General features: G+C 54.1%; 8 protein-coding genes across 8 annotated transcripts in view; all 8 read left to right on the top strand.

Annotated features, from left to right (window-relative positions):
* The first annotated feature begins 1,042 nt into the window (after positions 1-1,042).
* Positions 1,043-1,461, top strand: PHACADRAFT_247932 (uncharacterized protein). Its single transcript, XM_007390733.1, has one exon. It carries the CDS (start codon positions 1,052-1,054, stop codon positions 1,220-1,222), a length of 171 nt encoding a protein of 56 aa, XP_007390795.1. The 5' UTR covers positions 1,043-1,051; the 3' UTR covers positions 1,223-1,461.
* A 65-nt stretch (positions 1,462-1,526) lies between these two features.
* On the top strand, positions 1,527-2,446 carry PHACADRAFT_247931 (uncharacterized protein). Its single transcript, XM_007390732.1, has one exon. The coding sequence runs from the start codon at positions 1,641-1,643 to the stop codon at positions 2,337-2,339; it is 699 nt and encodes a 232-aa protein (XP_007390794.1). The 5' UTR covers positions 1,527-1,640; the 3' UTR covers positions 2,340-2,446.
* A 349-nt stretch (positions 2,447-2,795) lies between these two features.
* On the top strand, positions 2,796-3,887 carry PHACADRAFT_156619 (uncharacterized protein; the record flags this gene model as incomplete). The annotated part of the gene is made up of 4 exons (XM_007390731.1): positions 2,796-2,985; positions 3,045-3,305; positions 3,356-3,554; positions 3,611-3,887. The coding sequence occupies 4 exons, from the start codon at positions 2,796-2,798 to the stop codon at positions 3,885-3,887; spliced, it is 927 nt and encodes a 308-aa protein (XP_007390793.1).
* Positions 3,888-4,096: 209 nt separating this feature from the next.
* Positions 4,097-4,930, top strand: PHACADRAFT_83084 (uncharacterized protein; the record flags this gene model as incomplete). The annotated part of the gene is made up of 1 exon (XM_007390730.1): positions 4,097-4,930. The coding sequence occupies one exon, from the start codon at positions 4,097-4,099 to the stop codon at positions 4,928-4,930; it is 834 nt and encodes a 277-aa protein (XP_007390792.1).
* A 120-nt stretch (positions 4,931-5,050) lies between these two features.
* PHACADRAFT_168818 (uncharacterized protein) lies at positions 5,051-6,781 on the top strand. The gene is made up of 4 exons (XM_007390729.1): positions 5,051-5,124; positions 5,181-5,354; positions 5,408-5,594; positions 5,648-6,781. Exons 1-4 carry the CDS (start codon positions 5,075-5,077, stop codon positions 6,704-6,706), a joined length of 1,470 nt encoding a protein of 489 aa, XP_007390791.1. The 5' UTR covers positions 5,051-5,074; the 3' UTR covers positions 6,707-6,781.
* Positions 6,782-7,746: 965 nt separating this feature from the next.
* PHACADRAFT_180496 (uncharacterized protein) lies at positions 7,747-9,913 on the top strand. Its single transcript, XM_007390728.1, has 3 exons — positions 7,747-7,966; positions 8,024-8,498; positions 8,549-9,913. The coding sequence occupies exons 1-3, from the start codon at positions 7,823-7,825 to the stop codon at positions 9,505-9,507; spliced, it is 1,578 nt and encodes a 525-aa protein (XP_007390790.1). The 5' UTR covers positions 7,747-7,822; the 3' UTR covers positions 9,508-9,913.
* A 1,963-nt stretch (positions 9,914-11,876) lies between these two features.
* Positions 11,877-15,952, top strand: PHACADRAFT_24571 (uncharacterized protein; the record flags this gene model as incomplete). The annotated part of the gene is made up of 10 exons (XM_007389531.1): positions 11,877-12,109; positions 12,159-12,291; positions 12,351-12,475; positions 12,530-12,628; positions 12,678-12,822; positions 12,872-13,111; positions 13,171-14,179; positions 14,236-14,306; positions 14,358-14,945; positions 15,035-15,952. 10 exons carry the CDS (start codon positions 11,877-11,879, stop codon positions 15,950-15,952), a joined length of 3,561 nt encoding a protein of 1,186 aa, XP_007389593.1.
* A 553-nt stretch (positions 15,953-16,505) lies between these two features.
* The window catches only part of PHACADRAFT_134939 (uncharacterized protein), a 2,652-nt gene continuing 1,351 nt past the window's right edge, over positions 16,506-17,806 (top strand). The window contains exons 1-3 of the mRNA XM_007390727.1: positions 16,506-16,837; positions 16,886-16,953; positions 17,001-17,273. Of these exons, the coding sequence (XP_007390789.1) occupies positions 16,647-16,837; positions 16,886-16,953; positions 17,001-17,273 (532 nt within the window). The 5' untranslated portion in view covers positions 16,506-16,646. The remainder of the gene's footprint in view (positions 16,838-16,885; positions 16,954-17,000; positions 17,274-17,806) is intronic.

Here is a 17,806-nt window from a genome sequence, read left to right as displayed (position 1 = left end):
CGCAGTCGATTACCGAAGGTCCGCCCACCCACACGATATATGCGTGTGTGAAATGACTTTTCCTCGTAGTCTACGGGGAGTTCCGCACCGGAAAGACTCAGCTGGCACATACAATGAGCGTTGTTGCTCAGCTGCCGCCCGATATGGGTGGTGCTTCGGGAAAGGTGAATTTGCCTCGCTCATCCAGGAATCTGTCCTTGACATGACTTCTAGGTTGCCTACATTGATACAGAAGGTACCTTCCGTCCCGATCGTATCCGCGCTATCGCGGACCGCTTCGGGGTCAATGGTGATATGGCTCTGGAAAACATCCTATACGGTACCCATGGGTCTTCCTATCTCTACACGTTTTGACAACTTCCCTCTAGCGCGGGCGTTCAATAGTGAACACCAGGTAGACAAGTCCACCCCTGGATACAGGCTTTATCTCATGATACCCAATATCACAGATGGAGTTGATTAACGAGTGCTCGATGCGCTTCGCCGAAGACAAGGACTTTAGACTTCTCGTATATTTCCGCAGTCACTGAAGTCGATAGAATATTCTGACTACCTGCAGATCGTTGACAGTATCATGGCGTTGTTCCGCACCGACTTTTCTGGAAGAGGTGAGCTTAGCGAACGGCAACAGAAAGTACGTCTGGTTTTATCTATGCTATGCGTACACTCATCCGCTATTCAGCTGGCGCAGGTATGGTGGCAGAGATAAAGCCTATCCCGTCTCTGTAACTGAATATTAACGTACAGATGCTCTCCAAGCTCAGTAAGCTCTCCGAGGAATACAACGTAGCTTTCCCATTCCTCTCCGCGTCTATCGCTGACTACACAGGGTGTCCAGATTGCGATTTTGATGACCAACCAGGTGCAATGTGTGTTCTGGTTTTTGTGACATACATGTGTCGTTTTCTCACTCAGCTTGTAGCGGACCCTGGAGCGACGATGACTTTCGTCGCGGGCGGTGCGCTGAAGCCGATTGGTGGACACATTCTCTCCCATGCTTCGGCAACGCGCATGTTCCTCCGTAAAGGTGCGTCAGCATGATTGTTTTTTGATGACTGCACAGAGCGCGGGATTCAGCGGGTGTCGTGCTGACATGCGACGATCCTTGCCCATGCCTCCAGGCCGTGCTGAAGAACGGGTGGCGAAACTTGTTGACAGTCCAGACCGACCAGAAAGCGAGGCCTCATACAAGCTAGACGAAGGTGGTTGGGCCGACGTCTAAACCGCTGACGTTATGAACCCCTGCTGCTCGGTGCCTCTTTGTTGCTATTCTTCTGGCTCCTTGCCTTCTTGTCCTGCCAGACTTATTCTCCGCCTTTCAGCAAGGTTACTCTGTTGCTGTTAGAGGTGCTATGCTTTCTCTCGATCTTGGACCTGGACTCCTGGGCAGCCCTCTTGCCGCATGTAAAGTGTCTTGTTGCAATCTCGAATATCCCGTGTCTCAGAAGTTGTATGGCATGAGATTTAGTAAGACCTGGAGCTGACGTCGGCAAGATTACGCCGTTGTCTGGTAATACACTCTGCACATCTGTGAATTAGTAATCCATTACACCGCATCTGGTACACAACAGCACTCGCAAAGTCGGTTCCAGTATTTTGAAGCACCCTGTCAGTATACGATCATTCGTTCAGCAGAAGCCATGGCTCCTGCCGCATACCTTCTCGTGTTATCACAGCCAGGGGAGCGCGTCTCCGAAGAGGAGTTCGACGACTGGTACGACAACGAGCATGTCCCCCTCCGCCTCGACGTCCCAGCTTTCCGCACCTGGAATCGATGGAAGGCGGCTGACGGCCAGAAGCCCGCTTGGGCAGCTTCCTATGACATCGCCTCGTACGAGGACACTCTGAAGCAGCCGTGCTCTCGGCTCGCGGAGACACGTAGCGAACGCGAGAAGAGAATCTTCAGCGATATCGAGATAGCAGATAGGCGAACGTACGAGCTGCGGGAGGGTACGCTTCCCTCGCCGTCCTCGCTCTATAACCCGAAGAAGCCAGCGCGCTATGTGGCGTTCGTATTCGTCGATGTAAAGGAGGGTGGGGAGGAACTGCTCAATGGGTGGTATGACGAAGAACATATTCCCATGTTTGCGAAGCAGTCTGGGTGGGTGAGGAGCCGGAGATTTGTCTTGAAGGACTGGGGGCGGGTAGGAGTAGATGGGCAGAAGGACCAGCAGCCTCCAGCGAAGTATCTCGCGGTGCACGAGCGGGAGTCGACAGAGGCGGTGAAGGACCCCAAATTTATTCAAACCTGGGAGACTTCATTGAAGGCCGAGGTGGACAAGGTTGTGGTGAGACGAGAGGTTAGGTCGTTTGAATATTACAAGCACTGGGAGAAGTAAGCTGCCTGCCGGTACTGATACACATATGTACTACTATACTATACCTGGAGCGATGTAATATCTTTGTAGTGATTGTAATGGTATACAGTAGCTGCATATGCACGCTATCGAACGTTGTTTGATTCGATAGAATTGAGGATGAGCAGATATTTATATACATATACATATGCAATTCTGCGGCTCATTATTATGGCTGAGCCCACCGATCCGCGCTGCTAGCCATCACGCCACCGTCTTCTTTTTCGGCGTACACATGCGTACATGTCCAATTACGCCCACCGTTTCCCGCTACCACGCTGCTCATGGCGCTCTGCTCGTCTTTTTCGGGCTTATGCTGTCACTAGAATGATAGCACGTTCGACTTGTCCCAATTTTCTCGCCATATAAGATCAATATGGCGGCCAGGAGGTGACCTCAGGCATCACCTCAGGCCACCTCCCCAGCGTGTCGCCAGCCATGTCCAAGTTCGCATTGCTCTCAGGTCTTCTCACCGTCTTGGCTTCTCCTTCCCTCACACAGGGTCTAGTCCAACTGCCCAACACCTATCCGAACTTGACAGCTTGCTTGAACCAGCCGTCGTTCTTCTCTTGCGAGAACACAACGGTGATTGAGAACTCTTGCTGTTCTCCTACTCCCGGTGGCCTTGGTAAATCCGACACTTTTGTCACTGGCCTCCGGGTTGGTTTCTGACCGACATCTCCACAGTTCTCTCCACGCAGTTCTGGGATACCTACACTGGGCTGGAGGCGCAGGAACAGTTCCTTCCCAAGAATAGTTGGACTCTGCATGGTCTCTGGCCTGACAACTGCGACGGCTCGTTCAACCAATACTGCGACTTCTCCAGGCAATATGACCCTGCTCCGTCGCCTGCTGTGCTGCCCAACGGGACAGTCATTCCTCCGTACAACGGCACATCTGTTGCCACCTTCATTGCTGAGTTCGGCCGCTTCGACCTCCTCAACTTCAGTAAGCCTCGGTGCATTTAAGCATAGTGCTTATGCTGAGCCACACGTTAGTGAACAAGTACTGGATTAATCAAGGCGCCCCCAATGATGTTTTCTGGGCCCACGAATTTTCCAAACATGCTACTTGCACATCTACCTTCGATGATGCTTGTTACGGTCCCGATTACAAGCAGCACCAGGACCTCGTCGATTTCTACGACGCCGCAATCCGCGCCTACAAGCAATACCCGACGTACGACATGCTGGCGACGTGAGCAGTGAGAAACAGATATCCCGTGTCCTGACTCTCATTTGCTTCTTGTCCAGGTTTGGCATTATCCCATCCAACAAAACAACCTACAAGTTGAGCCAGTTCCAGAACGCGCTTAAGTCCCAGACCGGTGCCATCCCTTACCTGGGCTGCGGCAACAATGGGACCGTCCTCGAAGAGGTCTGGTACTTCCAGCACGTCCTTGGTACCGAGCAATTCGGTCACTACAAAACCCTGGACTCCGTCACTAACTCGACGTGCTCCTCCACTGAGGACATCCGGTATTATGAGCGCACCCCTACTTCGGAGCGGGATGCCCGGCTCCTCCCTTAAATCACCCCTGTAATTAGGAAAGTGCTGCTTCGCAATGCATTCAGACTTCACTGTGAACACCCATGTTTCATATGACATCTGCAGTACGCCGCCATTTACGTGTGTGGACGCATTTAGCCAGGACGATCACATCACCGTGTTCGAGAACGGTCCGGACGACTCGGCAGACCAGAGGACCGACAAAGCAAACGTACACTTACGCGTCCACCATGCCTCGGCAGCCTCCCGACTACGAGTCACAAAACTATTGGGAGCATCGATTCAAGACGGAGACACATTTTGAATGGCTCGGAGACGGACACGACACGATAGTGCCTGTTCTGCGAGCCCACTTGCTGAGCCGACACAAGGCGAAGGCTATGCCGCCACTATGTCTGCACATCGGGGCAGGAGCGTCGACGTTATCCGACGATCTCCTCCAAGAGTATCATACCGTCTTCGAGAAGGCCTTCCATAAACCTATCATCTTCAATGCAGACTTTGCGTCGGAGGTGGTGGGAAGAGGAGCTCAGGTGGAGCAGGGGAGGGGGTCGGAGGTTGTCTGGGAACAAGCAGACCTGCTACAGTGGAAGGACATGCTGACCTTGGAGGAGAAAATTTTGAGGACAGAAGGTAGAAGGTTCGGCTTGGTCGTGGACAAGGGCACGGCGGATGCGATCGCTTGCGGGAAGGATATGGAACTCGCCAAGGAGACACTCAACGGCTCACCAAGGGATGCACACCCGCTCATTTACCACGAAGTCTCGCAATACGACGCAGACATTCTCTACTTTCATCCCGTGGATGTCCTCGCCTTGCACCTCGCGTCGCTCGTCGAACCAGACGGTGTATGGCTGTCGCTATCGTACTCGGCGGCCCGTTTTATGGTTTTAGAGGAGGGACATGAGGAGGAAGGCTTAATGACGAGGTTATTCTGGAAGATGGAACGTGTCATAAGCATTAGGGCAAGGCCAGGGAGTGCAGAACCAGGGAAGCATGTTCCGGACGTGTACCACTACCTGTACGTCTTGCGACGCACAGACACAGCGACCGCTATAGAATAAGTTCAATATATAGCGCATAACAGTCAAAAGGCCCCAGACAGTCAGCATGAAAGTAATAAGATCACATCTGTTGTGTCACGGTCGTGAGCAAGCGGTGAACGCATGAGCGCTCTCGCTATTCTTCCCACTCGTCCATCGACGACCATGTCTAGGTCTTCCGACGACCGCCTCCGCGTATTCACGCTGAACTGCTGGTCTGTTAAGTTTGTCACCGTGCCACAGCAGATGCTCAAGGTCTCGCTTGTTGCAGGGGTCTAAAGTATGTTTCGAGTAACCGGCGGGAGCGGGTCGAGGCCATAGCGCAGGTCCTTGCGGGCTCGGACTATGACATTATAGCACTGCAAGAGCTTTGGGTGTTCGCTGACTATGAGCACGTACGAGAGACTGTCTCAAAGAAGCTTCCGTACTCGAAGTTCTTCTATAGGCAAGCACACACTTTAGAACCTGCATGTCGTAGCTGACCTGTGTCTCATGTAGCGGTGCTCTGGGAGCTGGACTCGCTATATTCTCACGCTTTCCCATACTAGCTGCGACCATCCATCCGTATTCTCTGAATGGATCGCCCATTGATGTCCTGGCTGGCGACTGGTTCGTCGGCAAGGCCGCTGCGAGCGTCCTTATTGTTCACCCCGTCCTCGGACAAACGCAAATATTCAACACGCATGTGAGGTGCACTTGTACAAGCGAGCTTTTCCCTTGCTAACAGCAATTCTTAAGCTCTTTGCTATGGGCGGTGACGAAGGCCCAGACCATTTCAAGGCTCACCGTCTCGTGAACGCCTGGGAGTTTGCCAAGCTCGCCCGTCAAGCGGCAGAAGTCGGGCGGTATGTCATTGCCACAGGTGACTTCAACAGCGTGCCCACAGCACCGCCAATGGCCATTATCCGCGAGCATGCTCAACTTAACGACGCGTGGACAGACTCGCACAAACACGTCCGAGCGCCCTCAGGTGTTATCCCGTCGCCCATTGATGCCATTCACATGTACGGTGTAACCGCGGACTCGCCGCTCAACTCATACTCAGCGGGAAAGCCTCTAGAGTCTTACGCACGCAAGTACCAGGGCAAACGGCTAGACTATATTTTATACAGGGGGCCTAGCAGACCTCCGGCCAGCGACCGTACACCCCGATTGCACTGCCTCGACACTAAGGTCGCGTTCACAGAAGACGTCCCCGGGACCAACTACTCATACTCAGATCACTTTGGCGTGGAGGCGACGTTCGAGATTACTCTTCCTGGTGCCGATGTGACGGACCCGGAACAGACTCATATACCAGCCCCAGCTAACATGCATGTCACTACCGCCCCAACTACGGTCGACCCCCTTCTGGAGACCGTGCAGACCGCACAGTCATTTGTCCTCCCTTCGATGTCAAACCCGAATCCCATTCCCCGGTCGACTCTGTCCCCAGAGTCCATCACTTCGACATTACGATCTCTCACAGCCCGGTACCGCTATGCCGTTTCCCGCGCTCGCTACCACCTTTCAATTTTCATTGGCTGCATCGCCCTTCTACTTGTGCTTACCACCAGCTCTGCCTGGGTGCCCAACTCGTGGATTTCCCCGATTTACATGCTGTTGACTATCTTCCTGGCGTGGCTGGCAACGACCATGCTGTACATTGGTTTCATATATGGGAAGTGGGAGGTCAATGCTTTGACCAACATCATAGAAGAGCTGGAAATATACCGGGCGAGCCTAGATGATAGGCAAGGTGGGGGGACGGGGCAGTGGCATGGTCATCAGCTAGATAGACAGATTTTGGCGCGATAGAAGTTTGGGTTGGTTTATAATGCTCACGTTGTACTCTATCATCTGGACATCATTTGGACATTGTGCTACTCCCTCCTCCCCTTGCATGATATTGTGTGAAACAGCCTCTCCTCTCCAACTAAGCCCATGGAAGCAAAGGAATCAAGCGGAACAAACGGCTAGACCAGCCTCTGAGATCTGAGCTATTGTATACCTCTGACGGATGTTATCGTTCTCTTGCGAACCGACCGCTTCCCAGCCGTCTCTTTAGGGTTCTATTACGTCGACGACCTGCGCCACTGCAATATGGTGCTTTTCGTGCCTAGTGCACTGACGCCCGACCTGCTGACCATGCTACTCGCGAGGAACAGGTGAATGCGCACACCAAGGCTCTTGGACTTCGACTTGCGGTGGACTTCTTAGGATATCAAGTTGGAGCGTCTTGTTGACGTCATGTGCTCGCGACGCGACGCGTACTTAGACGCCAGAGATAGTCGGGGAGGCGGGTTTATCCCGGGACCCCAGGTAGTCCTCGTGATGCTCGAAGCGAGTGAAGTCAGTGTTGATGACATGACATCCCGCACGGTTTGCTACAGCTCTCTCACTGAGATCCTCAACAACGGTGGATTGTGCAGCCCAATCCTGAGGGGAGCCAAGGTTTTCTCGGAATTTTCGATTTCAAACTTCTTAGTACGGTGTGGCGAGCTGAATCGCGTGGAAGAAGCCAGCAATCCACGAGAGGATTTGCTGATTAGATATTCCTACTTTTTTTCGGACAGTTGCCATCTATACGGCTACCTGTGCTGGCGTCAAGCAGGTGCATAGGCCTCGATGATTGACTCTCAAACCTGTACACCGGACGTTGTGTGCGCCGATATTCCACAGTAAAGCCATACAACACAAATTTTACAAAATAGAAGCTCCCGTGCGGTTCCCCTATGCCCAGGGTGCTTAGTCCGTAGTGTAGGTCCGCCGTTTCGTCGGGAGGTTTTGGGGGTCTTTCAGTGGCATTTCGAACTAGACGCTGCACCCCTTTGGTGAGGTCCCAGCGTCTGTCACTTCTGCCTCCCCCTGTTCACCCTCACCCTCCAGCCTCTGGAACACCGCGCAATCCGAGCTCAGCGACGCGGCTGAGCCATGTTGGAGAAATGCAGTTTAGACAATAACCAGGCCGAACCGGCGGCACGACGCGCTCTCAGCAACCTTTCCCTCTCTGTGGCGAAGTGCAAGAAGATCGTCGTCGTCACGGGTGCCGGAATATCCTGCTCTTGCGGCATTCCTGTAAGTTCGAGGAGCCAGGACCTTCCTATGGAGATTTTATCTCATATTGGCCACTAGGATTTTCGCTCTTCAGACGGCCTGTATGCGCTCGTAAAGCAACAGTACCCCGACGTGGTTCTTAAAGGTCGCGATCTCTTCGACGCCTCCCTCTTCCGCGATGCGACATCCACAGCCGTTTTCTACACGTTTATATCTCAGCTCAAGCAGTCAGTAGACCGCGCTTCCCCATCGCCTACCCACAGGTTCCTGAAGGCCCTCGACGCGAAGGGTAAACTTCTCCGATCATACACGCAGAACATCGATGGATTCGAGGAGCAAGTTGGTCTCGCTGGCAGCTCTGGCCAGCACGCGACCCTCGACGCGAAAGGCAAGGGGAAATTGAAGACTAAAGACGTTCGCAACGTCCAGCTGCATGGCGACATCCATCGCGTGCGATGCACGCTCTGCTCGGCCGAGTTCCTGTGCACGCCGGAGTACCTCGACTCTTTCGACAAGGGCATCGCACCCGACTGTCTCGAGTGCGCCTCCCGATGTAAGTGCCACGGCCTAGCGTGATCCCGCCTGACATTCAAACATTCCCAGCAAAAGCCCGCGAGGCACGCGCTGCACGCGCTCTCAAGGTCGGGACGCTCCGCCCGGCGATTGTGCTCTACGACGAGCCGCATCCCCTCGGCGACGACATCGGGACCATCCAGACCGCGGACCTCGCCCGCAGACCGGACATGCTCATTATCATGGGCACCTCGCTGAAGGTGCACGGCTTCAAGAAGCTTGTCAAGGAGTTTGCCCGAGCCGTTCACGAGACTGCGCCTCCGAAGGTCGAAACGCTTAACCCCACGAAGAAATCGTCGGCGAAGTCGCATGCCGGTAAGGTCATTTTTGTGAACAAGACGCCACCAGGAGCGGAGTGGGAGGGGATTATCGATATATGGGTGCAGGGGGAGTCGGACAAGTGGGTCGAGAAGGTTACTGAGGATTGGAAGAAGGCGGTGCCTGGGGACTGGGAGGTCCAGCAGAAGTTGGACGGGGTCCCGACTGGCGGTGGCCCTTTTAAGGTGATGAAGGAGCTGAACGGCGCGGGGCTGAAGGGGAAGGGGAAGGGAAACGAGAACATACCCCCGGACGTCATCTCACTTGCGTGCCTAACGCCGCTGCCCGACTCCCCACCGCCGTCGCCGAGTAAGCGGCGCACGCTCACCTGCCACTACATGCCGGACGAGGAGGGCGAGTGCAGCGCTTCGAAGAAGCGGGCTTCTTCTCGGCTTGGTTGGGTTGAAGGAGACATGGACGAACTGCCCGGCCTGCTTTTCGGCAACTGTGCTAATAAACGGACAGTCAAGAAGGAGGAGGTTGAGGACGCGTTCCCCGTGGCTTCTGATGTAAAGGACCGGTCGAGGCCGAAGAGCAGGGCGGGCACGAAGGGAGGGGCTACGAGAGCGCGTTCGATGTCACGACCGAAAGCAGCGTCTGCAGTGCAAAAGGGAACGGGGAATGTTGCTGCGCAGAGTCGACGGGCTCGAGCAGGGACTAAAGTGAAATGAATGGACTGTCATAGACTGTTTTTTCGACTTTCTTGAATGTGGCGAACTTGCTCGCGAGATACCAGCTGCTTCATGTGTATCTATTTTATCTTATCTAGTCTAATTCGGCTTTAGGCGATTTCACTACACGGGCGGGATCCCTGGAAAAGGCATGACATTGCAGTGAAGTGAGTACTAGACAAAGCATTGAAACCACAGTATGGGAAGGAGCCTTGGAAGTGCCTTAGTCTGTGATCAGCTCCGATACACTCCAGTCCTCAAAGCTACCGTCTGGGAGATAACGCCGGACGGTGAGGGGAATTTTGCGCTGTGACAGCTCTTTTATCGCAATCTGCAGAGCGTCGGTCTCGCCGTCGAGTGGTACAAGCACAGGGGCGTTCATACTTTGTATACATCGAGCTTAGTGAGATGCACGCGGAAAAAGTTCGAGAGAACACACCTAATCTGCAGTGCTCGCGTGCCCAGCACTCGCGCACGCTCATACTTGGTGAGGTACGGCGTCGTGACTCTGACTTTGTTCGCCTGTCGCTCGCCTGTCAAGCCAGGCCGTGCGGCACCAACGTCGGCTCGTTCTGCGTCGCCCGGCTCATGTGCTGCAACTCCGTCGGCCATCTCTGCGTCCTGCGTCGCACCATTTGCGGCGTCGTAGTTGGCTTGCTCGCCATTTTCGTTCGCGCCCTCGCCCTCCTGCTCGCCTGCGAGGAGGTCGTAGGTGTCGTCCTACAGCAGGGCAAGACATAAGGGCTGATACGGTGCCGCAAGACGCGTTGCGCAAGATAGAGGAGGATACGTACTAGGGCATCCTCGCCGTACCTATAGGGATGGCGTCAATAAGTGTCCCCTATAGCTGGAAGGATGTCAACTCACCCTGGGCCTCCGTCGTAGTCATAGTCGTCGCCCGCGCCGCCGCCGCCGCCGCCGCCGTATCCGTCATCAGACATTTTGCTTGATTACGGGTAAGATGTTACAGTAGTACAAAAGGGTAGACAGGAGGAAGGCAGACAGAGAAGACGAGAGGCGTGAAGGGAGCGGTGGCCGGGGCAAGCGAAGGGAACACAAATGTGAGCGCCTCAAAGATTTGGGCGTCTGATAGAAAGGCGTCTATCATACAGGAACGGTGTTTGCCGGCCCCGAGCTGGGGAAAGTCTCCGCGCCACTTGTGGACGTCTGTGTATCGTGGTTGGTATGTTTCTCGGTGGCTCCGTACAGCACTCTTGCTAGGACTCGCCGATTGTACTCACGGCTGAGTCTCTCTCAGTTCCCATCTCGCTGTGCTATGGGACCCGCAAAACATCGGTGCCGGGACACCGATACTCAGAGAGGAAGCGAGCAAGTCGAGAATGGTATAATTGGCTGTCAGGGGCCCTTCTGTGGATCTATTGACGTTATTGGGAACGACGCGGATAGCTTCGCGGGAGCAGCGTCTGCTGTCCAGTCTTACCAAACTCCCACGTTTACGACGCCCAGTGTCCGTACCGATTGAGGTGAGCTCGCCGAATTTCTAACCACTTCGATTTCTGTTCCGAAGATCCCCGTGCAATTCATTACACCTTCTCTTATGCTCCGTTGATCTCGTGTGCTTCGTGCTTACCGCAGGGGATCTGGCCCTGCAGTGCGAAACACCTTGGAGGTGGATGATATCAGTCTACATCCAGTGCGCATAGTCGACATGGGCTTGCGTCTGTGGACTAAAGCTGCTCGGGTTTTTCCCATCAGCTTCCAACGTTGCGACAGGTTTCGATCTAGTATCCATGTTTGGGTCATTTGGTCGGGGAATCGGCAGGGCGCTGATGAATCGAACGTTTGGTAGCATCGTGGCGGAGAAGCATCCTGTCGGCTCAGAAAGGCAGGTCTTCACCGTCTGAGCCACCCATTTTCATCTGACCTCAACAGGCATTTGTACGCGTTAGTGTACCTGTCGTCTGCTATTTTCTCGTGGCTGTGCAGCAAAATGATGCACCAGACTTTGCCCAAGGAATATGCGCGCGATGCGGGGCAGGAGATTCGTCTGCTACGACATCGGGGACGTTTTCGGTGGAGTGGAAGGCGCAAGTACCGGTGGCGGACAGTGCAGCTGCTGTCACTCCGGCCGTGCTGTCTGATGTTTGCCGGCTGAACCCATTCAAATTTTCCTGTGTCCTGTTCGCCGTTACATGTGGCTACTGTCCCGCCACGCGGTGCCCGGATTCAGCACATAAATTCCCGCCAATATATACCCTACGCCGCCCCAGCGATCTGCTCAAGGTCTCGTCCTCCTCCGTCGCCCTTCACACAGCCTCTCGCATACCCCAGACCGTCGTCTTTCCCCTTTGTTTTCCTCTCATCTGTCGTTTCCGCTACATATACCAGTTGACATATAATCAGTCTATATGCCCCCAAAGCATGTTACGCGAGACCGCGCGTGGGGGACCCGTTATGACACCTTAATATTATCGTCACCTCCGCTATCTCCCTCTACTCAGCGCAAAGACCCCACGACAGCTAGCTCTACACCAAACAGTCCTAGCTCCCAACATGCCCACGACATCGCTCATTCTGTCCCCACAGCTACACCCGTCAAGTCCGAGAACACGTCGCAAGACACTAGTATCTTCATTGGAAGGTCGGTATATGCGCTCTGTTTCCTGGCACACATCCTCACATTGGCCTAGTCTGCCGACTACTACAGACTACCTAGAGATTAATCGACTCCTGGCGGAGCATCTTTCCGAGCATGCTGAGATTAGGAGCGTCAAGGTCGTTCGCGATTCCAAAGGCGGCACCTGTGCTTTTGCACAGTGCGAGGTGGGTACTATCTCTCTCTCGTTTACGAACTCAAGCTGACCGTGATTCTCCTGGTCCAGAATGCGACCACCGCCGGTCGTTTGCTGGAAAAACTTTTGGGCACCGCTCATCAGCGCCCTTTTATGGGACGCTATCTGCGCTTTGAACATGCGCGGGCCTTCCGCACTCTACTCGTATCTTATCGGTAGGTGTTTTCTCCCATATATGCGCACATGAAGCTAATACTACATCGCCAAAGTATCCCGCAGCTTACGGATTCGTCTTTCGATGGCGACCATCTCTCGCAAGACGCAGTTCCCCACCACGCCATGAGAATATACAAGCCACCTAACGGAAAGTTAGTGGGTCTCTGCCTGAGAATTTGGAGCATGCTCATAGCGCTTTAGGTACTATGCAGTCATCTATGACGCGGAAGCCGTAGACTTTGAGTCGAAGCCCTCTAGTCAGGTATTCGCTGACGAGACATCAAATCCCAACGATCCTCTCAGTGACGCTGGACTGCTTCTCTCTCCCCTGCGATTTGATGGAGAGGTAAACCATATACATTTTGCGATTGCTGATGTCTGATGATGTCTCGCAGTCGCTTCGCAAAATTACGACTGCTTTCGGGCGGGTTGAAAACTTTGGGCCATTCGTCGCAAATGCAGAAGGTTCGGCTGGTGTATTGACGTACGAAGAGCTCCAGCTGAGACGTGTGCACGTAGGACCGACAGAAGCACCAAACCTTCGCGCTCACAGTGGTCCTCGGGCCGCAGATATGGATAAACGCATTTGGGAGATCAAATGGGAGCATCGTGACGATTGCATGAACGCTCAGATGGTGAGCCACGCATTCCCACCCGCGGATTTTGTGCGCTCACTCTCGTTAACACCGTAAAGACTCTACGAAACGTCCCTCACCTCAGTGTAACTTGGGCTCATCGCTCGTACCCCGACACCGGCGCCGGCCTGGAATCTCGCTTCGGCAGCCCCAGTTTGTCGTCGTCGCCTCGGTTCCTTCCAGGTTTCCGGCCACGCACTCAATCCCGCAGTCAATTTTTACTGGGTGGTGAGCTGCAGCGAGTCGCCCCTGCTAGCTCGAACTCCACAACGACTGGGCCACGGATTTCCGGCTCGCCTTCCCATATCACTAGCGCGCTGTCACCAAAATCGATGCCCTTTATTCCTTCTAATGCAAACTTCGGTCTGCGCACGTCTTCACCTCCCCCCGTCAACCGGACTTCGATAGACGCGGAAGGTCAAGACGCAACCGTTGTCGCCAGTCTATCTGATGTGGAGTTTCCCCCGCTACACCAGGAGTTCGTGCGTCATCCCAGGAAAGGTACCCGGCCTCCGACTCTGTCATGGACGACTCAAGATATGCGAACAGAGGCAGATCCATTCGCACACAACTCAGCTTTTTCTACGTCTCCGTCCTCGTCCTTATCCGTTCAGCCATCCACCCCCACTCCGATAAACTCGCTCATGTCCCCAGTCGGTGACAACAGCATCTCTAGTCACCATCACCATCACGACAACGCTGAGCCTGAGGAGAATCTCGACTCATATCAAGAGCAAGAGCTCGCCATTCCTCCAACACCACCTTTTACCTCGGCATCCATTACACCTGTCACGCCCAGGACAGCATTGTCTTTCCCGCACACTCCGGAGAGTGAGAGGTCCGCGTTTTCCGCGATGGAACCCTGCGCTGGCGGCAATGTCCGTATGCTCTCGAAGGACGGTCGAGTCTCTGAGCGGTTTGACAGATTTACCAAGGAGGTAGATCCTCTGTGGATCTTTGCTGGAGGGCTGGACGTTCTGGGCCCTAATCCCTGGACAGAAGACAGAGTGCGTGAGGTGTTCAGCAAGTACGGTGAAATCGAAAGGCTAGAATTCAATCGCAAGCAAGGTGAGAATCGTTCGCGTCTATCAGTATGATCCCCTCGCTTACACGATTGATCGTAGGCTCTAGCTGCGCATTTGCTTTTGTGAAGTATCCAGACACAGCCGCCAGCGCGAATGCTGTCACTTCTGAGGTACGTCTCTTCCTCTGTTACCCGGCAACCCTGGCTTACCCGGACTTCAAGGATATGCAGATGTATAACGGTCGGCCTATTCGCGTTCGACTTCGTGAGATGTACCCCTCGCGTAACACCCAGAGATTTCCAAGGTCACGTACTCGGCAGTCATATGGACCCAGTACTTTCAGGCGTTCATTCGAAAGTATGGCGCAGCTATGCGATGATCTTCATGTTCAGCCCAGACCTCAACATCAGGATCTATCCCACCGCCCGTTTCAGGGAGACTTCTCTCGGCCTTCGACGCGCGCGGTTCCCGAAGACGTCTCCCAGCCCACCTTTCCAACTATCGCCACCCCTGGATCGAGACGCCCCTTATCCTCTGGCACGCACAGTCCCACGGACGGAACTACGAGCCGGGGGGAGCCCACGCAAGACCGTCCTGTTAGCGCCGCATCGGGATCCATCTCGTCGTCTCCATCCTCCACAGAGCCGCTAGCAGTCATGGGGCCGATGGCACCTCATGTCCTTGTTACTCCTCAGCAGCTGATGCATCCCTTCATACCATATGCATATCCGGTACACTATTATTCTGGATACACGGGCTATCCCATCCCAACAGGCTATCGTCCGGGGCCTAGCGGCGGGGAAGCTAACGTTGCTGCGCCTTATCCTTGGTCTGGTTTCACATATAGGGCCAGTCTTTTCTATTTTCTGCAGTTGACAGATGCTAACCGAACAAATAGCCAAGCCTTCCAAATCAACAAGCCGCATACCAACCGGCGGCAGGGCAAGCTAGTCAGGCTCAGACTCAACCTCCGGTGCGACCCGCTGGGTTTCTTGAAGGCGATCAGCTCATTCCTTTGTACTCACCCGAGGCGCTCAATCAGTACATGACCGCTTCCGGCCAGGCTCCTTCGCAGTTGTCTCCACCTCACGGCACCTCTGCGATTCAGCCTCAATGCGCCCCAACCCCACCCGGCTGGTCTCATTCCATGCCAGGCCCGCCGCAAGTACCAATGTACTCGTACCCATACCCACCTACCGCGGCCCTCGGGCCGTCTCTCCCTCAGCCGCTCATGATGGCAGGCCAATATCCCATCAACACATGGTCTTCCGCCACCCCGATTCCTTACACAGCGGCGCCCCAGGGTTTTCCGCTATCGCATTCCCAGACTGGGACTTTTCCCCAGCCACCACTGACTCCATATTCGAATTCTTCCACTGCCATTGCCATGGCGCCTTCGACGTCGTTCAGAGGTGGTCCAAGCAACACTCATCCTTTGCCTGCGCATGCTACTCAGCAGGACTTCGGCAGTGCTCCCAGAGGATTTCCTCCAGCCGGCCCCAGACGATTCGCCGGGGGACATGGACATGCAGGCCATTCAGGTGCCAACGCGACTACAGGACAGGGCCAGTTCTTCCGTGGAGTGCCCAGGAACGCCGCCAATCAAGGTCACCGCAGCTCGCCCCCGCACTTGAATCGTCGCGGCTCGGGTGGGATAGATACGTCTCAAAGTTTCGGTGGGGATGGGGCGGCACCTGCCCGCGTACATTCGACCTCGATATCTCAGCAACACATCGCTTCGCAGCCTCAGCTCATGCAGATGAGGGCGAGCGGCTCTTATCCTTCGACGCTGGCTCCGAACGGGCCCATGACGTAGTGCGTGTCGGACACAAGATGGACAGTATTTCTTTCTCCCAGACTTTTTAGTTATCTCTTCTTCTTAACTTACACGCCACCAGTCTCCTCTATTTATTTCTAGGCTCTTGATCTAATTCCCTTCACTGTAGCTCCCTTCAAGCTGCGCGAAGCCTTGATCAACATCGTAGTAGAAAGCTGTAGATATCACGTTTCTTCACCACACCTCTATTTGTGTCATGTATAAGTGTGTATTCTATCTTAAGTGCCTATTGTTTTAATTCTAGAGCTGCATACATAAGTAGTCGGCGTAGCGAAAGTCGACGCGGACGCGAAGCGGTCGATGTGTGGCCGTGTTTGGCTCGCACCGTTGACGCCCAGGAAATCCCGTCAGTTTCTCATTCTTAGCAGTGGTGGTCCAGCAGCTATGGCCGTCATACGTCGCGCTACGTGATTGTATGCATTTGAACCATTTCCAAGCTTTGGTCCAGTGATTTATCAAGATGCTCCGCGTGACGACTGCGTCGCTGTATGGATACGCGCGCTGAATTGAGAGCCCTGCTCATAGATTTGGGCGCTTGATCATGATACTGGTCCGCCTCCGCCACCACATACAGCCGTGGCTAATCTGCATTCGGATATGCCAGCCTTCGCCTCCGTCAACCAAGGACTCACGATGTGCATGCAGATAGCTTGCACCCTTCCCAACAGCGTCCATGTGCGACAAGAACATCGGAGGCGGACCTGGCGTCTCGCCGACTAGGACGCAGGGTCCCACACCTCTTGTCATCGTCGAAGGTTTCCTTGGAGGGGCAGGGCCCCTCCTGTGGGGAAATTTCGGAAGTCATTGTGACTCTGATTGTCAGTCAGATGCTGGAAAGCCGCGTAGAAAAGTTATCTTTGTTAGGTGAGCCGCAAGGCGCAGTACGATTGCTCGAGCTGAACCAGTTAACAGCATCGGACCCGTCAGCTCCCTACATGACAGAGCTTGCGAATTATATTACGCTCTGAAAGGGGGAACAGGTAGGTCGGAGTTATCCATGAATATACCTTCTCTCACGTATGTCTAGTGGATTATGGTGCTGCACATGCTCGTGCTAATGGACACGCACGTTATGGTCGTCACCACCACGTAGGCCTCTATCCGGAATGGTCCTTTGAGAAACCGCTTCATTTCATTGGTCATTCCGTGGCGAGTATATTCTCTCCTGTCACATCCCACATGTTACTTATAATTCGTTTCCACCAGGGTGGACCAACCATAACCAAGCTGCAATGGTTGCTGGATATTGGATTCTTCGGGAGGTCGGAGACCCCAAACATGGTGCTATCCTTGACGGCAAGTTAGTGTTCCGCTCTGATTTCAAGTATGAGCGTACTCATAACGGGGATCGCCAGTATCATCGCCATTTCGTGGCACACAGGTGGTATATACGCTCGGGGAACGCACGGATCAAGCTCCCCGTGTTCGTCCCTTCTCGATAGGATCACTACTTACGAAAGGCGTTCATATCGCGTCATATCTGTCGCCATATATGCCAACATTCCTCGACATGCACGCCGATGCTCGCTCGATGTCCTACATGAAAACATCCTTCAGAAAATTTGTGATGTCATTGCGGCAAAGCGATTGGGGTGAAAGTCGAGATGCAGCTCCCTTTGATGTGACCTTCGAAGCTGCAGACTTGCGCGAAGCCAATTTTGAGGGTTTGCCTCATCCGCAAACATATTACAGGAGTTATGCTGCGCAGATGGTGCGGAGTTATTATTCCACTTTCTGTATGTGTTCTGACTAGCTGCGAAGACAAATGCAGATACCGCTATTCATGGACACCATAAACCTTCCATTCGTTACGCACTACTCAACCTCCCCTTG

This window comes from Phanerochaete carnosa, assembly GCF_000300595.1.
Source record: "Phanerochaete carnosa HHB-10118-sp unplaced genomic scaffold PHACAscaffold_1, whole genome shotgun sequence".
Lineage (NCBI taxonomy): Eukaryota > Fungi > Basidiomycota > Agaricomycetes > Polyporales > Phanerochaetaceae > Phanerochaete > Phanerochaete carnosa.
Note: the sequence above shows the minus strand (reverse complement) of the source record. Positions and strands in the feature narration are given on the sequence as shown.